Source organism: Spodoptera frugiperda, chromosome 26, assembly GCF_023101765.2.
Source record: "Spodoptera frugiperda isolate SF20-4 chromosome 26, AGI-APGP_CSIRO_Sfru_2.0, whole genome shotgun sequence".
NCBI classification, from domain to species: domain Eukaryota; kingdom Metazoa; phylum Arthropoda; class Insecta; order Lepidoptera; family Noctuidae; genus Spodoptera; species Spodoptera frugiperda.
In genome coordinates, this window is record NC_064237.1 from 2977659 (window position 1) to 2991993 (window position 14335).

The 14335-nt window shown below is 35.6% G+C and overlaps 1 protein-coding gene across 3 annotated transcripts in view; it reads right to left on the reverse strand.

The window, feature by feature from the left end:
• Positions 1-14335, reverse strand: part of LOC118263955 (uncharacterized) — a 288611-nt gene that overhangs the window by 126541 nt on the left and 147735 nt on the right. For all 3 annotated transcript variants that reach the window (XM_050704745.1, XM_050704744.1, XM_050704742.1), the window contains exon 4: positions 4831-5035. In XM_050704745.1, coding sequence (XP_050560702.1) covers positions 4831-5035 — 205 coding nt within the window. The remainder of the gene's footprint in view (positions 1-4830; positions 5036-14335) is intronic.

Below are 14335 nucleotides of genomic sequence, written 5' to 3' on the forward strand. Positions count from 1 at the left end.
CTACTCCTACTTTTCGAACCAGAGCCCCGGTAAACCCGCTAGGTAGTCCGCAGCTCCGGATCAGGCATCAGCCCTACTGGGGCCCACCTGTGGTAGTCTAATGGCTCTTTGAGAAAATTTTGTAACTTACGTGTGTTACAACAGAAAAACTTACACACCAGCTATATAGACGCCCTTTCTAAAGAGAACAGTATCTAACATTTAATATACATTTTACAAAGTAAAGCAATTACACAAAGTACGTGGTGGATACGGCGCAGTTCGAAATATTTGAAATCGTCAATCAAAAACATCAGCCGGAGTTTGGTATACTTGAAATCCTCAATCGTAACAAAGAAGAAAAAATATTGAAACCGCTTTATTAGTCTCTAGGTAATACCTACAAAGTCTTGGCGACGGACTAAGCTAAAATAAATCGATCAGTCCGTCTGCCACTTAGTCACATGTGTGTCATAATAACAGGTTTTATTAAAAACTCTTCAGCAGACGCCGCGACCGTCGCCATAATCGATCAATTTGGTTTAGGCGAAGATGCATTGATTTGTGTGCGTGAGACAATGACGGATTGGGAGTGGATAACTCAATCATTGCGCTGGTGTGAGAGAACTGAGATAAGCAATTGATATATGAACGTAGGTATGTAGGTAATTGGTAAAAAGATTCAACCGCAAATGTTAAAAAGCTTAAAATTTTATGTTGTGGTAAAAAATGTTGTAACTATTTTGCTGTGATTTCAGGGTTGTTATACAGACATAACAATGTGAAGTGTATAAAGCCAAATAAATAAAACTCTAAGGTAAAACATTTCAAACGTCGTTAATATTATGAAGAGTTTAAGTTAATAAATGATGACAAAACCTTCAGATTCGATCCCACAATGTTATATAAGAAAAGCCTATACAAAAGAAAATCACATTTAGTTTCGCTAGCGAAGCACAAAAACGTCCCCACTTAAACCTTCCCTACCTTCGCTTCCATCATCCCCAAACTAAGTTCCGAAACCTCAAAACCCATTTTCAACTTTCTCTCCCCAAAAATAAAGTCGAAATCAGAAAAATCCATTTCCCGAACAGGATGCGTTTCCTCATGTCACACGGTATTCGGAAGGAATTTCGTTAACGTCAGGTGTCATACTATAATGGTTGAATAAATGATAAGAAATTGAACCACTATAAGTTGATCTCTCGCGTGTAGAGTGAAAAGATTTGTGGACTGAATTTTAGTTCTACACGAGATTGAGCTTTATGTGTTTGGGTTATGGTTGTTTTTAGGTTGGGGAGTTGATAACGAATGCAATGCATTTCCCCAGGGCGTGCAAGTCAGTCGTGTAAGCTATTACTGCAGTAATACAAACAGATCATACGACGAGGGAAACCAGATTGCGGAGTGAATGTGATTACGTTTAACATGCATAATAATATGAAGCTAAGTATGGAAATGACTGAATAAAGGCATACATGAGGCATAGTAGTGGTGTTCAGAGTTGTACACCTTTAAGTTTACTTAGTTATTTTACTCGTAAGCTTTAAAATTAGTACATTCGACTACGAGAAATATTATACTAATCAATTATAGGTATATGGGTATTACAAATATCCAATTTTTTAATGGAATAGCAAAACAGACAGGTCACCTGATGGTAAGTGATCACCGTTCACCATGGACAGCAACACCAAAAGAGTCACAGGTGCGTTGTCGCCGATCCACATAAAGCGGACATTTAATGCAGGGTTAAGCTTCAAACATATTTTTGCGAGTTGCCCATGGCTCTTCATAAACTAATAAGCATCGTACATTACAATTAATAACAGAAAAAAAACGAAGATAATATTCTCCTAAATTAATAAAAAAAAATCTTCATCAAGTCCTATTAGCTAAAAAGGTTCGGTAGACCTTTAACGTAAGTAGATTGTCTGATCGTCACACGTTTCCCTTGGGGGCTTAGGGGTCGATGGCGACCGTTAAGTATATTTAACATTTAAGTAGTTAAAACGAAGCAATTAATTCCACCGTCCCTCTTGAGAGTTTACCATGTGTAGTCATTTGATCGGTTTAGATAAAACAATGTCTTTTTAACTTTATTGTAGTTGGAATTAAGGTTGAAAACCTTTTGGCCAATTGAGGCAGCTTGATGTGGTCGTGTCTGTCCTTTTGTCTTCTTGAGATACTAACAATAGAATAAATTTATAGTTTTCATTCCGCTTGTAGATGTATTTTCAGCATGCAGTGTGCCGCAAAATACATGCTAGTTGATAATGCTAAAAGCCAAATGAAAAATGTATTGTATTGTTAGTGTATCATGGATTTCCGCAAAGTAACGCCTGACTCTATTCTATATCTTCTTTAGATGTCAAGTAAATACATCATAGTCTTCAGGGAAGCTACATTTCAAATGTCACCTATCTACAACCAGTTCCGTGACAGCAGTGCACTGCTGAACTATACTCCTCCTCCACATTAAAGGGTTTGTCATAATCTCCACGCTTGATAAATGGCATTTCTTTTAGGCCAGTGGGAGTGTTAGACTCTTACTGACTAAAAACCACCCCGTTCCTACTCTTGCTATTCGAGCCGGAGCCACGGTAACCCGCTAGTCAGTCCGCAGCTCCGGGAGGCAGTCCGCAGCTCCGGGTTGATAAATGGCTAGAAGTCTTTTAATTACGCCATCAATAATAATATGTCTACGCCCAACAAGGATAGGCTTGATCTTAAGTTCAACAACACTTTATTATTTTCGATAAATCATGCCAAAACTTGGACCCTAACTTTTGCCTAAGGTAAGCTTAATCCGGATTCCCCAGTTTTGCTGATAAATCCTAAAATGATCGAACTTTTACGCCAACTCATGGATTAGTTGATCTCTCAGTTTTGTTGATCGCAGTATACTTAAACATTACTTACTTTTATTATAGTTTTAATCCTTATATTTACAATCCAATCCAAACTGCCTTCAATCGTGAGGATTTTTTTACACATTCTGGTAAATTTATTGCTTTAGTAAAACATTGTTATAACTAGCACTTCAAAGTAACATGACTTTCATTTGCATCGACGAATTTGTTCTTCAACAGATATATTCAATTTGTGAGCACTATTGCTCAAAATAACTTAAAGTAGCATAATTTTTTATAGCTGATAAATATTTAATTAAGCTTAGTTTAATTAACTTGATCGATGTTTTGATGATTTCCAAACTTACAACAAACTATCAAATGGCGTTGAAACCACTCTAACTTCTTTAACCTTGAAACCACAAAATTACACACCAATATACTATCTTTATTTCCTCACAACAACATACTTAAGAATAGTTCCTTTGTAAAAATAAACGCAAAAAAGGCTTGACACGTATTCAGGATTAGGATAAAGTCGATTTTGGCTTACAAAAGCGAAATTTTATTTTCATAGCGGGGCTTACATAGGGATTTATGGTAATGTCGGCAAAAGTAGCGGTATGGTGACTGTGCCAGGGGCTATGGGGCCGAGTGTTGACACACGTAATAGGGCAATGAATTCTTGTAACTGCACATTCAAAGCATAATTTCTATAATTTTTACTGAAAATATCTTGTTCAATGACATAATTAAAATGCATAAAATCATATTTTATTGGCGTGAATACTTGTTTTTTTATTATTATGTATCGTCAAGCCATCCCCGAAGGGGTAGACAGAGGAGCACATTATGCTGCTGTACATTGTGCACCTACTTTTCACAATTCATGCTGTAAGTCCCATGCAATAGAGGGTTAAGTGTTATTGCCATATACCGAGCACAATTCCAGACTCCGTGCTACTAATGACAATTTTTCGAAATACCAAAAAATTCCAACACCAAAAGGTTCCACCAGGGTATCGAACCTGAGACTCCTTGCCCGGTAGTCGCACTTATGACCACTAGGTTAAAGGCAGTCAGAACAGTGCAGTGAAAACTTGTTCCAGTCTGTATAAACAAGTTAAGAATATTGCCAATATTGAATTGGAACCACATTTTACTGATTGGCAAAGCTTCTGGGGCCCACTATACGCTTCCGTCTACTACCAATAACTCCTACAAGCTACACTCCTACAATTAAGTATTACATTAGTTATTGACTAATTACCATACTCAACAAGTAGTTAGTTCACTAATGACACGACAAGACAAGACTACACTAGATTATCATCCAAGTAGATTACGAAAATCTACTTTATTATCCATGGCATTAAGTTTTAAATAAGGAGTTCCCCAAGGCAGTTTGCCAAGTCCCCAAATCGGGATGGCCTTGACAATGAACTACGCGTGTAAACGTTGCCAAAACGAACTGTGATAAAAGTCACGTTTTGGTCAGGTTTATATCTTTCGCTTAATTTATGGACTCTTGGTACTATGAGTCCATGATAGAAATATATAGAGTGGTTGAAATATAACTATGCAGAGGAACTTTTGTGACTTTGATATAAATCTTTTGAAGTTGAATTTATTAAGCCTGTCATCATTTCGCACTTTCCTATAATATTCTTATTTAATAAAGGACTATGTCCATGGATAATGGAATATGTCTATGTCTGCGTTCAAGTACAAAAGAAAGAAAATGGAGACCCACACGTAATCAACGCCTCTTTTAGAAATATCAGTTAACAAAATCACAATCAATCTTTTCATACCTACCAATGGCCATACCATACTGTACACTATTAAATTCATATTCATATTCAGTTATTTGCTTTCCACAATAGATGGTAAAAGTAACAATTATGGACCCAGTTTGGGCACAGCAATTTTAAAGATATAAAAACTCGGGTTGAAAATATAACATTATTTTAAACATTTGTTATTAATTGAGACTTACCTTAGAGCAATGCCATCAGTTCTATCTTCACTAGCAATACTACTTCTAGGCGAGCTTCCAAGGCGACTGCTTGCGGATTTGCGCCGAAGTTCGTGAGGATCCGGCTCGTCCTTGCTGGTGAAGGAGATCCGCGGCGCGTGCGCTCGCAGCCCGCCCACTTTGTGTCCAGACACGCCCCGACATAGCATCTGACTTTGGGTTATGTCTGTAACAAAAGATATGAAGAAATTCTTAGAACAGATCGGCTGAACAAAAATGGTATAGTCAAGTACGATTTACAACGCGATAACGAAAACGCTCTAGTTAAAGAAACACAACACACCCGATATGGTATTATTTGAAAGAGACCACAGGTGTACAAGAGAAGCTTTTGGCCTTTAATAGGTATTTAGTATTTGTGAATCCCTTTTGACGATAATGGATTTCCTAAGATCTGGCTGAAACCTTTAGGAACCTCAGTGGATGGTGTTACTGGTTGAGTTTAAATATTAACATAGCTAATATAGGTTGGAAACAAGTAATGGCGCCATTAGGCTATATTGTAAGATCATTAATTCAAGGCTCTACTAGTATTAGCGGTAGAATTATTGGACGCACGAGCAAAGGCTTAACTAAGAATTTTACAGTCGAAGATGTACAAAATGTATATATTTTTATCAATAACTTAGTTTTAAAAACAGTATATTACATTCAAGTTCATGATAAAATGAAGCCGTATGATAATATTAAGTTATTCTACCACAAAGCAATGCCAAAACAAGGAGCAAAATTCCATTTGTTTATTCAAATAACCCCTAAAAGTAGCTCACTACCATCATTCGGAGCCATATGCGGGTAAATAAAATCATACCAAACCGCTTATGCAGTGAGCACATCGGCTCCTATTACACCCGAACATTTGGCATACAAGACAAATATTTGGGACCGAGAAAAAGCGAAGGAAAGAATTTTTTTATTGCCTCCTCCAAATAGATATTGGGGGATAGTTGTCTCCCGAATTGTTCGGTTGATTTTTTTGCCAAAAGGGTTTTATCGGAACGGTCTCAGGGGCAGAATGGGTCCCTTTTATTTTGAAGAACAAACGATACTCAAAGGTCAAAGTTGATGATTATATTGCGGGCTTTGATTATAGGTTTATGCCTGTCTTTGTGTCGACCTTATCCTCCAATTTATCATTCAAGGGTTAGAAACAGGAGCTGATTGGGGTGAACCTCGATTTTGTTCGTAATTGTGTCGCTAATGTGAGTCCTCGGATGGAAGGGGATTATTTTTAGACAAGTCGTTTGTGTGGATAAATTCTCATGTTACACTTCTCGTATGGTTTGCCTGTCTCAGTTGTGGAAATTTTATGGACCATTTGGCGGTTTACTTAAATGCTTCCACTAGATTCTTAATAGATTTATGTCTTTGTGAATTTCATTTAACAATGACATTTCATTTGATACCTAATTTATGACAAAAAGAGTAAAATTATAGACTTTAGAGAACTTCATTATGCTGATTCTGTAAACTTTAGGCAGACTGTTTTGTTAATCTGAAAATTATTTTATAAGCTACTCGTTATTGTAATTCTAAATCAATTTCTAAAATCATGACTGGCATTTCTTTCCAAGATACAGGCCTGGTCTTTCTTTAGGATTAAAATTCAGACAATGTCATTCCTTTGAGCCCTAGGGTCTAAAGCTATTTGCAAATAAAAGAGTAACTCAATCTGAGGATAAGTAGCTTTTCCATTCAGTAAGATTTAAGCAGAAACCTATTGTGTAAGATCCATTTTACAAGAATTTATATGAATGAGATACTGGGTACTATATGTTTGTACTGGGTTTAACTAGGCTGATTGTGATTGTTCAGAGATTTTATTATAGTCCTACATTTTTATAAAAAGAAATCGAATTGTGCATGAAAATCGTAATATTTGAGAGATGAACATTACGATAGATCAAAGTTCTGATAGAGCTGACCACTTACAAGGTACAAAAAAATCACTCTTTATACAGGATGTAAACGAAACGCTGCCGAAAAACACTACATTTTAGTTTTCGTATCGCATTACAGCTATTACCTAAAAAAACATGTAATTCAACAAAAATTGTTTTTTACCATCACCTGTTTGCGGTTTTTGGTAGCGTTCCGTTTACACATGTATAACACAAAAATCAAATCTTTCTTCTGTATAATATTACTGTAGATTTGATAGTGAAAACATCGAGATAAAAAAAATACAATTAATTAAAAAGTCAATACCACGAGCAATGAAATTAATTAAAATGGAAGACATTAAAATCCCACTCACACTAAGATATTTCCTAATTATGTATTAGATAGGCACTTCTCTTCATTCGTGCAAGAATTTTACTAAAGAAAATATGTCAAGAATGATTTCTTTAAAAGAAAATGGCGTCCAATTCTATAGACGTTTTTTTATAGACAATTCATCGCCCTAAGTTTAGTGGTACTTGGGTAGAAGGGACAGAGAGAACACTTGAAGCTAACGATAATGATTCACGCTAGGATTAATTTACTTTTTTATATTTTTCTTATATTCTTTAGTTCGTGACTCGTTTGAAGATAAGTTCTTAAGAAGTGTGTATTAACATGTCTGTAGATTTGCTTATGATAGAAAAGAAAAAACCTATACTTTTTTAATACAATTATTTATATTATTCTTTAAAGAATCTTCACTGTTAGTACTTACTACATCTAAAAAACTCATAAACACAGAAAAAATGGACAGAATTTCTGAATTTTATCGGAATTTATTTATGCTTATGGCTTTGAAGCTGTTAGCAAATTATTATTTTTATTTTTATTGATACGAAACCATAAGATACTTAAGTAATAACCAATTAACTAAGAGCCTGTTCAGCATTTCTGGAGGTGCTAACGAGATCATTCATCCCTCATTACGTATTCAATTGTACCTCTTAATCCCTCGCTTCCGACTATTTGTCACAATAATTGGACTCCTCCTCTTCCTAGAGTATAAAGTTTCACTTAAACTAAGTCCGAAAGCCCGATAAACGGAAATAATTGAATTAAAGATCAGTAGGTAGTACTACTGATCTTTATTTTACTAGAAATACCACTTAAAAATAAAAAGAGATTTGTTCGAATCAATTCCAAATCCCACTTTTCTTCTCAAGGGAAATAAATATCAAACGGATAGAATTTCACCTAAATAGAAACAATAAAAGCTATTTTTGTTTCTTCACCTCTATCTATACCAATACTAATATTATAAAGCTGAAGAGTTTGTTTGTTTGAACGCGCTAATCTCAGGAACTACTGGTCGGATTTAAATAATTATTTTTTTTGTGTTGAATAGTGCACGCATCGAGGAAGGCTATAGGCTATAAAACATCACGCTATGACCTATAGCAGTCAAGCAGAGCGGGTGAAACCGCGCGAAAGTAGCTCGCAAATAATAATATCGTTGTCTAATGCCAATAGAATGGAAAGCAAATTCGAAGCTTGTTCAAACTCGATTAATGTTCCAAAAAATATTTTACCAAAAGTAGCGCGCCTAGAGGTCCGAATTTATTCAATTGAAATCTTTCCAATAAGAAAATTATTATTATACCAATAAACTCAGTAAATGTAATAAGGATATTTATTGTCGAATCGTTTGAGTAGACGTACATTTTTTACCAAAATAAAAATTCTAAAAAATCCTCCTTAATAACCTACTTTGGGAATATATACAGAAACCTTTTTGTACCTCTTGGAGTGGACGCTAAGTACGTAACAAAATGTATTGGGACCTTTTAACGATTTGTATACGTTTTCAAGCGATATTGCCAACACAATGTGGTTTGTATTGTAATCAAAAATGTTCCTTTCGGGTCGGAAATTATACTGTAGAGAAACATTTTCTTCAAATAGGACCAAATTGTGGCATTTCTGATATTGATTGATCATGTGACGTAACATATATCCCACAAAAACATTTCATGTTAAATGTTGCCAAGACGAGACCATATTGCCTGCACTGTCAAAAAGTAATCAGATCTAGTGTGGAGCCAAGTTTGTAGGCGTGCAAACCTTGGACGTAACTGGCGAGTCGGCTGCACGGACTTTTTGCTATTCGTCATATGGGCTTGAGCTTAAAAATCTATTCAATCTTCTAAACTCTTTCCGTGCGGCCAACTCGCCAGTTACGTCCAAGGTTTGCACGCCTACAAACTTGGCTCCACACTAGATCTGATTACTTTTTGACAGTGCAGGCAATATGGTCTCGTCTTGGCAACATTTAACATGAAATGTTTTTGTGGGATTTCATTTCTTTTTGTAGGTTTTAATTAAGTTTCCCTATTTCAGATTTTTACCCCTCCGCGGCCGCATTCAGACCTCTAGCGTCAAAAGTTGCGGAAGTCTCGAACAAACTTTCCCCCCTAGTTTAAGGGGTTGGGGGGTAAAAGTTCCAAGTTTTAGGATTTTTTTGTTGTTTGGGTACTAATACTAGCTTACATACCAAATTTCAGTTTTCTAGGACTTCAGGAAGTACCTTAAGAATTTTGTTGATCATCAGTGAGTGAGTGACGAAATCGGGGTATTTTAGATATCAATAAAATCTAAAGTATAAGAGCTATGCAATTGAAACTTTAGAGGTTTATTAAGTCTACCACTGACATTATATCCTGAAAATTTTGTTTATCTGGTATAACCCAAACTCAAGTTATGAAGGTTCAAAAATACGACGAAGCGCTTCGAGAAAAGGTAGGTAGTGCCCTTGCGCTTGCGCTTCGCTTGGCTCGTCTTGGCGGGGGCACTACCGTGCCCCCAGATAGAATACTTTTGATAAAGTTCTAATTCTATTCTTATAAATATGATGATTTACAGGTAAAATTATTACTAAACAAAAAATACTATTTTTTCCTTAACTTACAACTTATTTGATCATTGTCAACACAATAAAAAGTTATTATAACGATTCAATTACCTTGAAATTTCATTAAGGCTCAAAATATCCACGTTACAAACAACACCTACAAAACCTTATTGAAATCACCAAAGATTGAAAGAAAATGAAACTCGAATTGTAAGACAAACGTTCACGTTCAATCTGTTAAGCGTAAAACGTCTGAAACTTAAACACAATGACTGCCACGTACAATATTGTCCACGTCTCTCAAATAACGTCAAATATCATGTACTTCAAGATAACGAAATTTGTGTTCCAAAACTACACTGTCTAGGGACTAAGGGACCGAGCGGTTCATTGTATCATCAATATTTTCTCTAACATTGACAGACTCGTCCCAGCCTTCTGACTCGTTCGTTCATCGAGTTTTGCTTTCCGAAATTGATTTAGAAGTCTGTAACTTTTTCTTGAATGTAGGCTTCATCTATTTAGAAGATCGGTTTTTGTTTTAGATGCCTTTTTTACAAAATAAGGTCGGTAGAGATGTTTTTATTTGTGGTGTTCCCCAGGGAACGATTTTAGGTCATTAATTTAGGTTTTGCTAAAGCATGATAAATGTTGAAAATCACAACAAAGTAAAAAAATATAGGAGTACTAATTGTTAAAAATGTAAAAACAAATCTTACAAACAATTTATTTCTAAATGACCATTAATAAACAATATTTTGTTTCACCATTTTCCGTATTATTAGATTTTCCTTTATCATTAATTATTCTGTTAATTGTAAAATGTTTGACCGCCGCTTTTTCCCTCTAAATCAGTATTTCCATTACAAATTCAACATCAAAGCTTCATCTACTTAATTTGGAAATAAAAATTGGAAGGTATTGTGAAAAAATCTCTCTATTGACGTCTATCGTGGTGTGCAAAGTCATTATCTTGGGACCCCAAATAACTTTGTCACGTTTCTCGTTAAAAATGCAGAGTGCGGCCCATCGGCCTTTTATTTGACGTAGGGTTGTTCGTAGGGATTTGTGGTCACGTTTTATATTTTGATACAATTTTATAAAATTATTCAATTTTCGAATTTATTTCTCAACTAGGTTAGGGTCAGATTCTTGACTAAAATTTACTCATTGTAAGGTGTTTTTAATAAAATAACTCGCTAATCCTGTAGTTACTCTTATAGATGTACATACACATTACGTGTCATGGTGCCCCTGTGGTTTAAGATGTCCCCTTCTTATGCAAGAGAGTGCGGGTTCGAAACCTACCAACGACAAGTACCAATGTGACTTTTCCGAGTTATACGTACTTTCTAAGCTTATCTTAAACATCATGAGGAAACCTGGGCTTATAATTTCTAAATATAAGTTTAAAATTGGCATTGTGCAAGCGTGGTGATTAATGCTCAAACCTTCTCCATGTGAGAAGAGGAGTTTGTTCAGCAGTGACCAATTGTAGACTGAAGGTGATACATAACGACCATTAATATCTGTCTATAGGAACAATCAATTAGAGGTTCTCCTGAGGGGATAAATACTCCTAAACACATGTATTGTGTGTTTAACATAACTTACAAGGTATACAGTACATTATCCACGATCACCTACGTACTAGTTTCAGTTGAATGACTTTATGACGTCACTAGTGCGGTTCAATGAATTCTGCTTTATGTCACCTGATTGTAAAACTTTACAGCCCCAGGAAACAGTGGCTTTCGAAAAATATTGCATTATAAATCAAGATTACTTTGGAGTTTCAGTATAGATATGGAATTTCAATATATTCGTAAATTGCACATATTACGTACATGGATTTTTTTAGGGAGAAAATCATTTCAATATCTTCTCCCGGCTTAGGCGAGGCGAGATGGAATGTCAGACTCTTACTGACTATAAACCACCCCGTTCCTACTCCTGCTTTTCGAGCTAGAGCCGCAGTAAGCCCGCTAGGTAGCCCATACGCTCCTGATTACGTAGATGGATCTATGAATTTTAACATATCTAAGTTTTAAGTCAATGCTGTAAAAAAATACTAAAATCTAAGATGTAATTTTAATTTAAACATTAAAGTAAAAACAAGAAACCATAAATAAATGATACTTAACAAAAATAATGACGTTATTCAATTTAATCATACTATTTACTATCTTGAACTTTTCCTTTGACGTGACACCCCTAAGTGGTGGATCTCATTAAATCGTGCCGCGCCATCGATCCTGTTATGCATTGTTCCCGTGTGACGAGCCACCTCAAGTGTACCCGACACGGCTCACAACTCACGCACACACAACCCTAGCCCACTGAACATAATTGAACAATATTTTTCTGTAAAATATTGGGTTCATATCCAGGGTCTCGGTAAATAACATGTCCTGAAAAGGGATTTTCAGTTATTTTTAAATTGCTTTTAATCAAATTAGGCGCTGGCTGTGTTTAATGGGTTAAATCTTTGGTTTTGATTAAATATTTTTAATAATTTCGATAGCAAATTAAGTACTTAATTGTCTGGCAATTAATTAACTTTTCTGTAAAGTAAAAATAAAATTAAAACGAGTTACGATTTAAACATTTTACTTCTAAATTGATTAAAAGGACCATCAGTTTAAAACTCATACAAGGAAAAAACAGACCCGAGTCAGCTCATAGCCTGTCTATACCAAGTTTCTTCAAATTACTGAATGCAGTAGTTTCAGCGTTATTGACGGACAAACATCCTAATATCCAAGGAAACATAGTTTCACATTTAAAATATTAGTATAACTGCGTTTTTGTATTATGTTGTCAAGTTCCTTCGTACACAATCTTAAAGGAAGTAATCAGGCTTCGGCAGGCTATATATACATAAATGTAACATTAATAAATGAGGTTACAGAGACTTTCTGACGGCTCATTATGGATCGCTCTGAAAGAACGAACGAAATCATTCACTCATTCACTCAGAATGAACTAGTTCACTTACGATCTTATCGCATATGGCACAGGTGTTATGAGATTGTTTATGGATCATAAAAATGTATGTAGGTTCAGGTTGCTATGGAAGCTGACGTAGTTTTCCCGAAAAAAAGTAAAGTGGACCTATTTCAACTTTTATTCAAATATTTTTACTTTCGCAAAGTATTTTACGGCTTTCTCCATCAGCGCTCGCGACCGTAGTTCCATACTCATCGCATAAATGGTTAGCAGTCTAGAGTCCTTGTTTGGGGGGGGAGGAAATCATCCAACGACTTTTTCCGACTTGCGTGAGGCGAAAAGGAGTGCCTGATTCTTACTGACTAAAAACCCCAAATACGTAGGCATTTGGGGTAAACCGCTCGGCAGTCCACAGCACTAGGTGCAGTCTAGACCTATTTCAACGCTTTTCCTAAATCTTTCAACCTCGAACACTAAAATTGGAATGTACTGTCGGCTCTGGTATTTCCGAATTATAAGTGCATTCTAATAATAAAAGTCTATAAGCACTTTCAGCACGCCGGAAACAAATCCACGACCAATGGGTCGCGGTTTTGGTATTGGTAGGTAAGTACTTCATTAGGTATTAAATTATCAAGTTAAGTTTCCTGAACAATTGTATTTCATAAAATAAAACACCTTCGTTAAGGAAAAAATAATATTAAATTAATAAATGACACAAAATTGTTCGATGGAATTCCCATTTTATAATAAATAAGGTAATTAAAAATACCAAAAGTTTGAAGTCATTAAGTTATTATTATGGTATTTTGGTATCTAAACCTACCTAGGTTTGTTTTGTTCCGTAAACTATCAATAGACAGGAAAACCGAAATAACTTTGAAATAACAACCTAATTAATAAATATAAGGAAATGTAACTTTGTGCAATTCCATGATACAATAAAAGCAAAATTAACTGTCTGTCTGTTTTTTATTCAAGTTTAAACCTCTGAACCGATTCGGATGAAATTCGATAATATAATAATAGCTAGGACGATAAAGGACGTGCATATGGTGGAAGATTTTATACCAGGAATTCCTATCCCATCTTCGCTTTGCCGGTCTGGCAAAAAGCGGGTTGGTGGCCAAACGCAGACTTATCATTGCCAAAAAAATCGGGAAAAGGTCCTGACATGTTATTTAATATTGTTTAATCCACTGCTCCTATTTGTATATAATTCAATACAAGGTAAAACTCGTGGGACTGTCTATTTTATTTTGATATTGGACGTCCAAGAGATTTTTTTTTTTGAGGGGTGAAAATCATAGAATGACTTCTCCCGCCCTGGGCGAGACGAGAGGGGGGAAGTGTCAGACTCTTACTGACTAAAAACCACCCCGTTCTTACTCCTGCTTGTCGAGCCGGAGCCCCGGTAAACCCGCTAGGTAGTCACATCACAGCTCTGGATGAGGCATCAGCCCTACTGAGCCCCATCTGTGGTGGTCTGATGGCTCTTTGAGGTTCACGGTTCACGTCCAAGAAACTTGGAAAGTGATTTGAGATTAGTTACAAAAAAGAGTATTACGATTTTAACCGCTATGTAGGTATATTTTTATAATAACTAATGCGAAAATTTTGGAGGTTATGTGTTTGCTACTCTTCCAAGCAGAAACTACAAAGGGATCTAAAATTTGTTAAAGACATAAATTATAATCTGGAATAACATAATGGGTGAAAGCAGCG